General features: G+C 38.7%; 1 protein-coding gene across 3 annotated transcripts in view; it reads right to left on the reverse strand.

The window, feature by feature from the left end:
• The window catches only part of LOC122975149 (anoctamin-4-like), a 48,902-nt gene that overhangs the window by 20,909 nt on the left and 15,568 nt on the right, over window positions 1–12,425 (reverse strand). For all 3 annotated transcript variants that reach the window (XM_044343408.1, XM_044343407.1, XM_044343409.1), the window contains 10 exons: window positions 9,320–9,520; window positions 6,003–6,151; window positions 5,086–5,235; window positions 3,151–3,251; window positions 2,540–2,584; window positions 2,326–2,457; window positions 1,997–2,103; window positions 789–844; window positions 477–598; window positions 44–178 (listed from right to left, as the gene is read on the reverse strand). In XM_044343408.1, the coding sequence (XP_044199343.1) occupies window positions 44–178; window positions 477–598; window positions 789–844; window positions 1,997–2,103; window positions 2,326–2,457; window positions 2,540–2,584; window positions 3,151–3,251; window positions 5,086–5,235; window positions 6,003–6,151; window positions 9,320–9,520 (1,198 nt within the window). The remainder of the gene's footprint in view (window positions 1–43; window positions 179–476; window positions 599–788; window positions 845–1,996; window positions 2,104–2,325; window positions 2,458–2,539; window positions 2,585–3,150; window positions 3,252–5,085; window positions 5,236–6,002; window positions 6,152–9,319; window positions 9,521–12,425) is intronic.

The raw sequence follows: 12,425 nt of genomic DNA on the forward strand, positions 1-12,425 counted from the left end.
TAGGGAAACTATTTTTATAAGAAAAGAGAGGAGGTGTGTTTACCTGACCTGGCACTGCTCCAGAGTGAAGATGCCGTACAGGAATACCAGGAGGCCGACCAGAGCTGCAGGAAATAGCATCCCTGTGTACCAGCCAAGCCAGGCGAAGTACAGACCGATCTTCTCCCCAAAATACCTCCTAAAACAGCGGCAGGGCAGAAGAGTTTGAGGCATCTTTAAGTCTGCCAAAAAGTGTCCTTAAAATATTCATATGACATAAATACTGTGTATATAATATACTGTATATACAGTATAATATCTGGTAAAGTTGCAGTCCAGTGCACAGCTGTTAACAACTGCACTCTGTTTGCTCACTGGATTGTGATGAAGAAACTTCTAAATGAAGGTACTAGAGTTTTACTGCTACTACTACTTATCTCATAATGTCTTGATTTAAATTGACATTAAAACCTCTTTAATTGTCTGAATGTAGTTACCTGATGAGGTCCAGTGGCTGGTACTTGTACCAAACCCCCCACCAGGCCCAGCACTCGTATAGCAGGTGCCGATGGTTCTCTGCTCCATGTGTTCTGATGGAGTTTTTGCTATGATAGCTCCCCTATTAAAATGTATACACATGTGTAATGTCACTGATAACATAATCTATGTATGTACTGGTCTAAAATTTCATGGAATTTCCTCTTTTTACACATCAGCGACCACATACATGTCAAAGCAAGCAGTGATGAATTCAAAACAGGTGGCAGAATTTAATTAATGAATGGATTTACGGAGATTAGGCAAATTACCTCATGAAGAGGGAAAGCTGCTTCATATGAATTATTGCTCAAAAGACGATTAACCCCTGGAATCAAAGACAGAGAATCATAAATGAAGAGCAACAGTCAGTGTGTTAGTCGAGCAGTGTAGAAGATACAATGCTGTAATTGTAACTGTTCCAACATGATCTGTTCAAATTTCTGACTTTTCAGTAACAGGCATTGCCTTGTTCTCCATGTTTGTACTTTCCATCTCACCCATTGCATGTAATGTTGCCTTATCAGTAAACTATGCCAATGTTGTTCTTTTTGCTAACACAAAACTAGCAGAAAACTAGCAAGCCTTGCTGAATCATGTCACCAAACCATCTAAGTAGAAATGTGATTAAGTATTCTGGGTTCAACAATATATATGGATAAATCATGGTACAGCTGTTGACTTTGTAAGCTTTGTAAAAGTGCTTGTCACGTTAGCTTGTTAATGCTACAAAAGTTTAGCATCTCGCTACAATGGTTGCATTTTAATTAATTTGAATGAATTACATGTTAAAATTTGTTGAAACTTGTTTTTTTTTACAGCCCAATCAGGCACAGACTACTATTAGGTACTTAATTATACCAAAAGGATATGATAAGATAAGATTAACTTTAGGGAAAAGTGGACATTTGTAACTGCAGCAGCAAAAACTAGAGGTGCAGCTGGACAAGACAAACTGGGTTTCCTACTAGAACCTGATTTCAGCAGAGCTTCTCAATATTTTTCAGGGTTGATTTATGAAATATTATTGTCATTTTTGTTTTAATTTTATAAATAGAGACTGTAGGACCTCTAACATACTCACTAAGACTGCAAATATACTACAGGTTTACTGATGCAGAGAAAGGTCTGATTTGAATTAAGCATATTTACTAATGCCTTATCGATCAGTTATAAGCCATTTTTAAGACATTTTGGTTTGCCAGCATGTGGAAAATCCTCCATGACACTCCAGCATTCTTATAATAATCCATCAAGTCTGCCAATCCATCAAATTGTAAATGTTAATGAATTCTTTATAAATGGATTTTGGTCCAAATCCCAGCTGACCCCACTCATTGCCTCAAACACTGACAGTCAGATGGTCTCTCTACATTTCTTTTATCTTTCTTTTTTTTGCACCCCTTCCTGTTAAGCTTCAATTTTCCTTATTTTTAAAAATATTTCTGGTATTTGTGATAACGTTCAGGGAGAAACTCACCCATTTTATTTTTCCCCTCCTCATATTTGACCCGTTGGAGGATGTGGTGGACGATGCGACTTCTGGTGGCGTTGTTGAAAAATGTGTCTTTGTTGTGGATGATGAAACTACAGTGAAATGACATGGTTGTTAAAAATCTGTCTGCTGTGAATGATATTTCTTATCTGAGTGTGTGTGTGTGTGTTGATTGGTATAAGAAAGGCAAGATAGAGAGTTTAAAGTGGCAAAAGCACAATAGAGTAAATTGAAAATGTACCAGGCAGGCACCAGGTATAAAGTTCAATTCATTTTGTGGGGATTTTTTAAAGTGCAGTTGTGTAGAAACTCACTGATGTATCCTTGATCGACTGAAAGGGGCGGTAAAGCTCTCGTTCTCCTCCAGGTCAGGCAGAGTGTTGTTGTGAAATTTCATGGGCTTACGGGGAAGCCAGCCACGGAATTTGTTGATGCGCTTCTCCATCCTACAAGTGAAGTTTCTGTTAAAGTTGCCAGAGTTTTGCTTCGTTCACCGACCTCATGTTGCCTCTTACACTGAATACTCACCTGCTCATGAACTTGTGCCGTCGGTGCATGTAAAAGATTTTCCTCCTGGAATATTTAGGAATATTTGAAATAATATTTGGAAATGATGAACTTAGTACAGGGTGATATAGATCAGTAATGAGGTTATAGCTACAATGAATTGTACTACTTCTACTGCTGTTACAATTAATATTACTGCTTCTATTGCTGCTAAGTTGTGGTTCTACTAGCCATGTTGCTATGATAATACTACTGATAATACAAACATTAAAGGTACCCCTTGGAATTTTTTGACCACTAGTAGTGCTATGGAGCAATATTTTTACAGATAGGCCACTGTTTTATCACAAGCACCACAGTACACATTCCTGATGCCGGTTTCATGTTACTCTGTTGATTGTTGACAATATCGTACAAAGAAGCATAGCAATGTCCCAGCAAAGGCAAAAAATATTATGCTAGCTATGCTAACTTAAAATATATATAAAATAATGTTTTATGAGGAAGGAAATACATTGTGTAAGTAAAGACACTTTGTAATGTAAACAAAGTGTTTGTTAATAAGAAAACTCCACAGGGTACCTTTAAGTTTTTTCCATTATAAGACACTTTCAGAAGTGGTTTTATCTCACCTAAAAGGCATGCGAATGTTCATGAGCTCTGCGTAATGGCAGAGAACATCCCATGGTGCATGAAGCTTCAGGAAGATCACGTCGCTGTTGGTTAAGGAGGCCTGTGACGAAACCAAACATACAAAACAACAATACAATGTCAGTAACAAAGATAAGTTAAATAACTAAAATAGGGAGGACCAGAGAATGTCATTTACATTTAATTTTCATTCTGTATTCACATTTATATATTTACAATGATAGTTTTGAGTTCCCTGACAGAGTAGGAGTCAGTCTAAAGGTACAAGAATCAAGGGTTAACTGTAAAAAGACCTAAAAATAACTAAATAGCTCCATGTAAGAAACACACACAAGTGGGCTGTTGAAGGAGACAAGGGCCCTTTGTCCTCCCCTGTGTGTCCTAGATAATGCTGACCTTGATGCTACAGCAGAAAGCGCAGAAATGAACACACACACACACACACACACACACACAGATCACAATATCTGCATTTCCTACTCTTTCAAGGGGTCCTTTTGCTAAATACGAAGCAGCAGGGGAGAAAATCAACAGCAGCTCATTAGTTTTGGGTCTATGAGTGGTAACCAATGAACACCAGAACAGAACTCAGCTGTCAGACTTTGTAAGACCAGGTGAAAAGGCTCAGAGCATTTTAAGATTCAACAATCTGGCCATTGAAATTACATGCATTATAGGACTGAGCATTAAAATGCTTATTCAAACAAACTGGTATTGATGTTGCTCATGTTGCACATTATGAATGCACCTGCATGTTTGCCAAAGTAATCACAGCAAATCTAATTCAACAAAAAATACCGACAGAGCTGCTTGTTTATTTGCTGTCATAAGTTTTCAAAGAACTGGCAATTTTTGCTTTGCAATAAGGCCAGAAAGTGAGAAACCCCTTTACTGAGCAGTGAGAGAAGATATGATTTTCCTCTTGGAAGAGATGGAGACCTAATGTGATAAGGCCACTTTTCCCCTGGAACCCCCTGGTAATAGCTTCTGCCCTGTTGAGGTGTGCTTGAGTAAGAAACTAAATCCCTATCAGTTGGAGTGCTGCTTTGTGGCTAAACCTGACCTCTGACCCTGTTGTGGAGTGCGAGAGGAAACATGATGAATTAATCAATAATTAATAACACAATAATAATCATTGGTTATCAACACATAATCATTTATGGTTTGAGTCATGATAAATATACCAGTTGAATATATCACATGTAGCACCTTGTTGAATATGAACGAATATGAATATTTCAGTGTCTTTAAGCTTATGGTTTTAGTATTGTTTTGGTTTTTGTTAGGGCCCACAACTTTTTTGTTTTGATCAAATCTCATCAGTGTCATCTCCAGTAGCAGCAGGCAACTGTTTTCAGCAAAAAAGCTCTGATAATCCCACAATACACTACCTGACCGTAACCAAATGGCAGATAAAGTTTGAGACTAGCTGGGGAACATAGTGGAGCATTTAGTAGCTAAAGGGCCAGATAAATACGTCTCCAAATGAATGCTAATGTTGCCCCATGTCTGCTGGAGGTGTAAATAGGCAACGGCTAACACGTTTTCCTTAATCTACTTTATAAGGTAATAATATGTCAATGTTGTGTTTACAGCTTGTTGTGCTGCCCCCAAATGGCCAAAAAAATCAAATCAGGAAGTTTAAACAATAACTAATCATTTTTTGTATCTCTGTATTAGTTACTCGGCAGTCCAAGTGGAGTCATTAACTGTTTTGCAAAAACACATCAAAAATATTTGCTAAGCATGTGGATCATCTGTTACATTGGCATTTTCTGAAACCAGTGAGGAAAATGAAGTAAAATATTTCCTGCAGTTTATCAAAACAAATGTTTTATATTGTAAATATTCCTGGATGATTTAGCAGAACCCTTATCAACGTAATGAAATAAGCAGCAAGTGTAAACGCTCTCCACCTCCTTTTCCATCTGTAAGCCCTCTGCTCGGATGTTCCGCTCAAATACCTCCCTCTTCTCTGATTGCGAACTGGACTTCCTGTAAACCAGGATGTAGTCGATGAGGCTCTTTCCATCGCTGAAACAAAGGCCGCTGGACTTACTCCTCCCCTGAAAGCAGACAACAGACAGAGAATCAGGAAATCTAACTATAAAGGAAGGAATCTCTGTATGTCTACAACAAGCTGTAAACACAACACTGACATATAATCACCTCATAAAAATGATATGGCGAATGTAAAAGAAAACAGTTGCCTGCTTACACACCCAGCAGACATGAGCAATATAAGCATTTATTTCAAATCATGTCTCAGGCTACCTAATAAATGTAAGTTAAATATTCACTCTCCTTTTTGCTCTATTTAATTCTCCACCAACCCTTTGGGGTAATATTTGACTCTTTAGTGGCTAAATGCTACACTATGTTGACCAGTTTACATGAGAGCTGTCTAGGTATTGAGAAATTGTCCCATTCTGAACAGGCACGTTTTGAACAGGCACTGCATTAGCAATAATAATTGGCCATTGAGACAAAGAGGAAAAACAAGTTGTGGGAGTTTGATTTGCATGGAAGTCAGTTTCATCGGGGAACTTCAGGGAACCATAGGTCGTCACCGGAATACTTTAGGGAAGGACACTAAAGCACTAGCTTACAAGGCAAATATCAGTACTTTTCAATTGGACAATCACTGAATTTCACCTCTTTCACAATAAACATCTCATCTGATTTATCTGTCCACTGCATTGTTTTAACCTTGTTCACATTTTTTAATTATACACATTAATTCTGAAGCCCTTTCCATGAAGGGCCTATACCTTCAGCTGGAATGGAAGGAGTGATGTCTCTGGGAGGCCCAGAGATTTTTTTTACCACTGACCTCTGGGAGGCCAGAATCAGACTTTGTGTTGTCATCAAGGATGCTGCTGTGGGTGACCGGGTTCAGCAGGGTGGAGTCATCATCTCTGGATGGGGTGCTGGTGCCCTCTGACCTTTCTCTCTCAAGCAGGACATTAACATCCTTCACAGCTGGAGGGAAGACAAGAATGGATAAAAAGTAGACTAATATTAGAAGTATTAATATGACAGTGAATGCTGTATGGTTACCAGTCTGCTGAATGAGCTTTTTCACAACAGCAGGGTCAGCTATCTTTTTACTCTATGGTTTGGGTTATTAAGTGCTGAACAGAGTGACTTGTTGAACAGAGAAGAGGTACTGTATTATCTGTAATTACGGTAAAATATTAAGAAATTTAAATGTACGTAAGCGTGTATTTTTGCCACTTGTGGGCAGCACAACAAGCTGTAAACACAACACTGACATATAATCTGATAAGAAAACAGTTGCCTGTTTACACACCCAGCAGACATGGAACAATATAAGCATTTATTTAAAATCATGCCTCAGGCCACCTCACAAATGTAAGTTCAATATTCACTCTCCTTTTTGCTCTATTTTGTTCTCCAGCAATCCCTTGGAGTAATATTTGACTCTTTAGTGAGTTTAGTAAGTTTATCAAAGCTTCTTCACTGGAAACAGCTGTTTACTGCAGTTGGAAACAATGCTGTTGAGAGCAGTGAAACTGAACAGTTAAGTTACTGGCCATAAAATCAAAACAATTAGCTCTAAGAGGTTGAAACATTCCATAGATCTAAGTGGAACTGTTTGTTTCCTGAACTGTACAGCAAACCCTTTCTATCCTCGAGTGATAACTGTTCAATTCGGTTTTGCTTTTGGGATCCAACTAGGGCCTAGGCCATAAAGTATACCCTCTGCAGTCCAAAGGGGCCCCGTCCCACCTGTCAACAACTATTATAAGAATTACAATTTTTTATTTCTTTAATTAAAACAGATTACAATTACATAGGTTGCACATCATGATGTTGACTGTATATTCAGAGGCAATACTGGTGTAAAGATAAAATCAATATTTTAAAAAAATCTTTGCTGGTCCATATTTTTCTAGGAGCACTTCAAAGTGTGTATTTTATGCAGCAGTAGACACTGCATTGCACAGGTGACACACAGTTTCCATGGTATGCAAGAGGTAGCAAGGATGTTTGGGTTTTTACACCCACAATAACGTTTGTCAAAATCCTATGAGGAAATGTATAAATCAGCAAGTGCCCTAGCTGACCAATACAAAGATGAGTTATCTGCTCTCATTGAAACGTGCATTAGTGTTAAAATATAAAGAAAATCAAGCATGGCTCAGTCCAAGATTTTGCGCACACTCTGTTTATAAAGCATCACTCTATTCTACCAAGTGTGCCTGATGTAGCCATAGCTATTAAACTATTTTGTAACTCTACCTTTGAATGTCACAAGTGCCTAAAGATCCTTCTCAAAACTGAAACTAATTAAAACATATCACAAAAGCACCATGGCACAGGAGAGACTGTGGGAGCTGGCTATCTTGAGTATTGATAATAAACACGCTTATAGTCTTGACTTAAAGAGGGTGGTATGGGATTTTGTTCATCGATATGCCAAAAGATGTGTGCATATACTTGCCAGCAAGCCTGTAAGAGAAGCATCATAAACAGATACTGTAATCTTATTGCTTACTCTGATGAGGAGTGCTGATAACCTAAATGTTTCATCACATATATTGATGAATTGTGTTACCTGTTAAGATGAACATGTATTCACATTGTGAACCCTGGCATTTCAATTGATGTAATCTTTATTGTTCTGTTTGAGAAACCGATTTAAAATAAAAGTAATTTGGCCTTAAAGGAAAAGCTTGTTCTGTCTATCATCACAGTACAGTTATGTAACAATCTGAGTTGAGTGGGCAGGTGGGTTTTTTGCAATAACTTCGATAATGAAATCCTCCACTCTGCGACAATGACTAATGAGGAGAAGTCAAATACAGAGTACTCTGTACAGCTCCCGCAATCATGGCCATTACAGGATCAGCACCTTGGACAGTGGTCGTGATGCTTCAATAGAATGTTGGAAAGCTCCAACAGTTTAAAATTTACTCAATACAATAAACTCCATAATTTTATCCAGTGTTCTAAGTGGTCTGTTAAATTTCACTGTGCGTTTGAAATGATTTCAGGTGTTTAGTGTTTTCAGACAATTTCCATGACAATGGGACTGCCATTAATCTTGCAGCAATGTCATAAACCAAAGTATTGGACAAACTGAAATTCTGCCAATATGATAGCACTAGATAAAAAGTTAATGGATCACCATCATGATTCACCCTGAGGGGGACATGACTGTCTGACGTTTTGCTCAAAACCACAAATGCTTGCGTAGATGAAATCATCACAAAAGTCTTAAGGATAAATCATTTGGGAACCATGACTGTCTGCATAAAATTTTGTAACAATCCATCCACTAGATGTTGAGATATTTCCCTGTAGAGAAAATTTGACCTGCTGGTGGTCCAGAGTTATTAGGGTTCCCTCTACCAAATTCCATAGTAATTCATCCAATAGCTGTTAAGACAGCCTGTTGGTTGGTCCACTAGCTGTCGAGATATTTCAGTCTGGAACAAAGTGATGGACAGTCAGACTGACTGAAAAAATGATATTGTCAACCCTAAAGCCATGCCACTAGTACGGCTAAAATGTAGACAGGAATACAGATTGGATTTCTTGGACCTTGTGACACTCATTTGTTGCCTGTTAGGTTTCTATCAGTGATCTTTATATTCTAGTAAATGTTGACTGGAAATGTAATTTTTTACATGTGAGGTACATCATAAAACTGTCTTTTAAGTCTCTCATAGTGCAGTTCATTTTTAGTAGGGGGCAGTGGCACTTGCTGTGATAATAATTAGATGTAGGGGGAAGAGATTTGTAATGTAAATACAAATATTTAACAAGTTTATGTACTGTGATTATACAGTAGCCTTCTATTACATACTGAATAGCTTTTTATGTTTAAACAGGGATTAGCTTTTTGTTGCCCTATCTAGATCTATTCATTTTAACCATGCCAATGCAGCAGCCCAACTTGTGGTGTACACATACACGGCTTGGTTAAGTGGTACTTTCAGATCACACACTTATTACTTGAAGCTGCCCAATATTACTGCCATTGAAAGTGTTGTGCTTTGCTCAAGAGACTCGTCTAGGAGTTGCTGAAGGATTGGAGAGTTTCTTTACCCACCCAAGGTTGCCAGCCAATCTGGGGACTGACTTCCCTTACTTCTAGGTCATTGTGTCTGTGGGTCTCACCGAGGGGAGGCACATCGTCTTGAGTGCTGGAGTCCGGGGCTTCAGCCGAGGATTCCTCCATGATGTCTGCCTTCCCACAAGAGGGGAAGGCGAGAGGTCTGTCCGCTGCCTGGTAGCCAGTGGCTGAAGGATGCAGCGAGACTCTGTGTCTGTGGAGGCTCTGCTGCTGGGGTTCAGACCCATGTAGAAATAAACTCACACCTGTAGGACACAGAAAGCTTCATTTCACTTTCTTTCTTTATGTTTTGCAGCATTTATAACATAATTAAAAATAGAGAGGGGCAAAAAAGTTTTGGAAAGATAAATTATTAGACAATTAGACTTAATACTTGAGGGCAGCACAGCAAGCTGTAAACACAACATTGAAATAATATCACTTCATAAAGTGTAGAACATTAGAAAACAGTTGCTTATTTATATCAAAAGTAAGTCTTTATTATTCCCACTCTCCTTTCAGCTCTGTTTTGGCCTCCTCCAACTCCTGGAAAATATCTGGTTCTTTAGCTGAATGCACCACTATGTTCCCCAACTAGTTGCTAACTTTGTCTGTCTGCCACATGATGCTGGACAGAATAAGGCTGCCCAGTGTGTCTGAAAACGACCCATTCAGTCACCACTGGATGTTCCTGCCATATTTTTTAGTTTGGAAATGTCTCAAGTAACCCAGAAATAATAGTTTCAAATGCATACAGGACAAAACTCCAAAGCTTTGTGCAACAGATGAACACAGACATTGGAAATCTGACTCTTTGCTAGCAAGGGTTAAGTCCATTTTAGCAAAAAGTAGTCTGTGAAACAGTTCACAGATGTTGGATGGATAACCACTCACACAAACGCAAACTTTTTTTCTGTGTAAAAGCTCATTTAGAAAAGCTGAAATGGAACGAGGAGGAGGATGAATAGAGAGACGAATAGTGTAAGACAAGATGTGTGAAAGTCAAAGAGGGAAGACCAACCCCCCCCCCCCCCCCAAAAAAAAAGAATAGAAACTGAATATGACAGCTCAAGACCTTTGGAGTCCTTAATGAGGATTAACCTTGAAAGACCTTGAAAAGACAGACACTCTCCACGGGAACACATAAGCTAATTGGGTCTATTTATCAACCAGACTGTGCCCTCTGAGAGGGAAATTATTCAAAGCTTAGCAAAATAGCTTAAATCACCTATATCTAAAAAGGTCTGCATCTCTCACTTTCAGTCATCTGGAGAGCAGGAAGACTTCAGAAAACAGGGGTGGCTGTCTTAGAAGTCTGCGTACTGAATTTTCATTTGTGACAGCAAAGGTGACTCAGCTAAATTTTTCTGCTGAGTCGTAGTACCAGGGACAGAGATAAAGTTAGGGGAAGCGTCTCAGCTCTTAATCAGCCGTTGATGCTTTGGAAAATTGAAGCCTATGGATAGAGCTAATAGAGACAGTAAATTTCATACTAGTGAGAGATCAGCAGTCTGCTTCCTCTTCCTTTACTCAGACCATTAGCAAGCAAAGAGAGACAAAGAGGGGTTTGGATATCTAACCAGGAGCTAAAGAGGTCAGGCTGAGAAAAAGTTCAAGAAAATCTGGATTCATCCAGAGATGAGGGTGATATCATTGCAGCGGAATTTCAATTAAGTCTTTTTTCATTTTTAAAGTAAACTACAGATCTTTTTTTTCTCAAACCCTTGTGGTTTGATGTACTGTACTGTATATACAGCACATGAAAAAGAGCTTGGTAATTAAAAGACTTGAGACAAGAGGCTTGTTCGGTCTGTTATTTTGCACTTCCTCCACATACATGTATATAATGACTATGGGGATCATCAACACTAGCTTGTTAACTTTACCTCCCCGTATTCAAAGAACTCACCGACCCCGTTTCCTCAGCAGCACTCCCAACACCGGTCTCATTAAAGGGAGAGAGAATTGCTTACTATAAATATTGGCTCTCAGAGGAGAGACACTACATATTAGCCTACATGCTGCTATGCCGAGACAGTGACCAAACAATGTATCCATCAAACTTTAACAGCCCTGTGGTACGTCTGTAACCCAAGCCACAGCTGAGGTCACATGGTACTGAAGATTTGGCAACACACACACAGAAGTGCAGCAGCGTGTTCTCTTCTGAACTCGGCTACAGTATATATGTTTCAATAGCTGTTTGATAGTTTTTTCCCCTATTCATTTTCATTCTTGAAAACAAAGACAAAATTAAGAGGGCTACTAGCTGTTCAAGCTGCACACAAGCAGTCCCATGAGTTGTAATTACAAACAAGATTTTACAATAGCTAAGAATTACTAATGTAAGCTAACGGTAAGTGTGACTTACCATTAGACTTACAGTTCTGACTTGCTGGTGACCTTTGAAGTCTGACCACTTGCCAGCACATAATCAAACTTTTACAGTCACTACAGGCCGTATTATTACTCAGTGGATGCTTTCTCTTTTAACATTTTTTGTTGGCATCCTTCATGTATTAAGTACACCTTCCCAGGGCCAATAGTGGGACTTCGAGCTGCAACAAAGAGTGTAGTATATGGTTGTGTAGTATATCGGCTGCTTTGAATTGTAACAAAAAGGGAAAATGCATGATAAGACACATTAAAGCTGCATTGTCTAACTCATTTTATTCATTTACCTTTGTTTACTCAGGGGCAGATGATTACTCTACAACAACCTGAAAACCCCTGATTAACATTTTATCGCTAACGTTGTTGTGGCTGATGAGTTGGCACACAATTGCATATTAACACATTCAGCAGACATTAGCAACATTAGCATTCATCGGTCCACTTGATGAACCAAAGTCCTACATTGACTCTCCTTATCTCTGTTTTGGTGTCAATCAACTCCAACAACAAATACTCATGTCTTAGCTTGCTAGATGCGGTTATCACTTTACTGATTTAAATCATTTTGTTCAGTTGAGTTTACAATCCTGTGTAATTTTATCTCTGCAGTTCAAAAAAGACAAACAGGGTGGTGATTCTTCTCTAGTAAAATGATCAAGCTGATCCCATTATGTCAGTTTCAGTAGCCTGGTTCTCCTTTTATGTACAGTATCAATAATTAAATATTGTCAACCCAATAGTTTTGAATCAGGACCTTTAGTATTTGGAGCAAGTAGC

This window comes from Thunnus albacares, chromosome 23 (assembly GCF_914725855.1).
Source record: "Thunnus albacares chromosome 23, fThuAlb1.1, whole genome shotgun sequence".
Classification (NCBI taxonomy): domain Eukaryota; kingdom Metazoa; phylum Chordata; class Actinopteri; order Scombriformes; family Scombridae; genus Thunnus; species Thunnus albacares.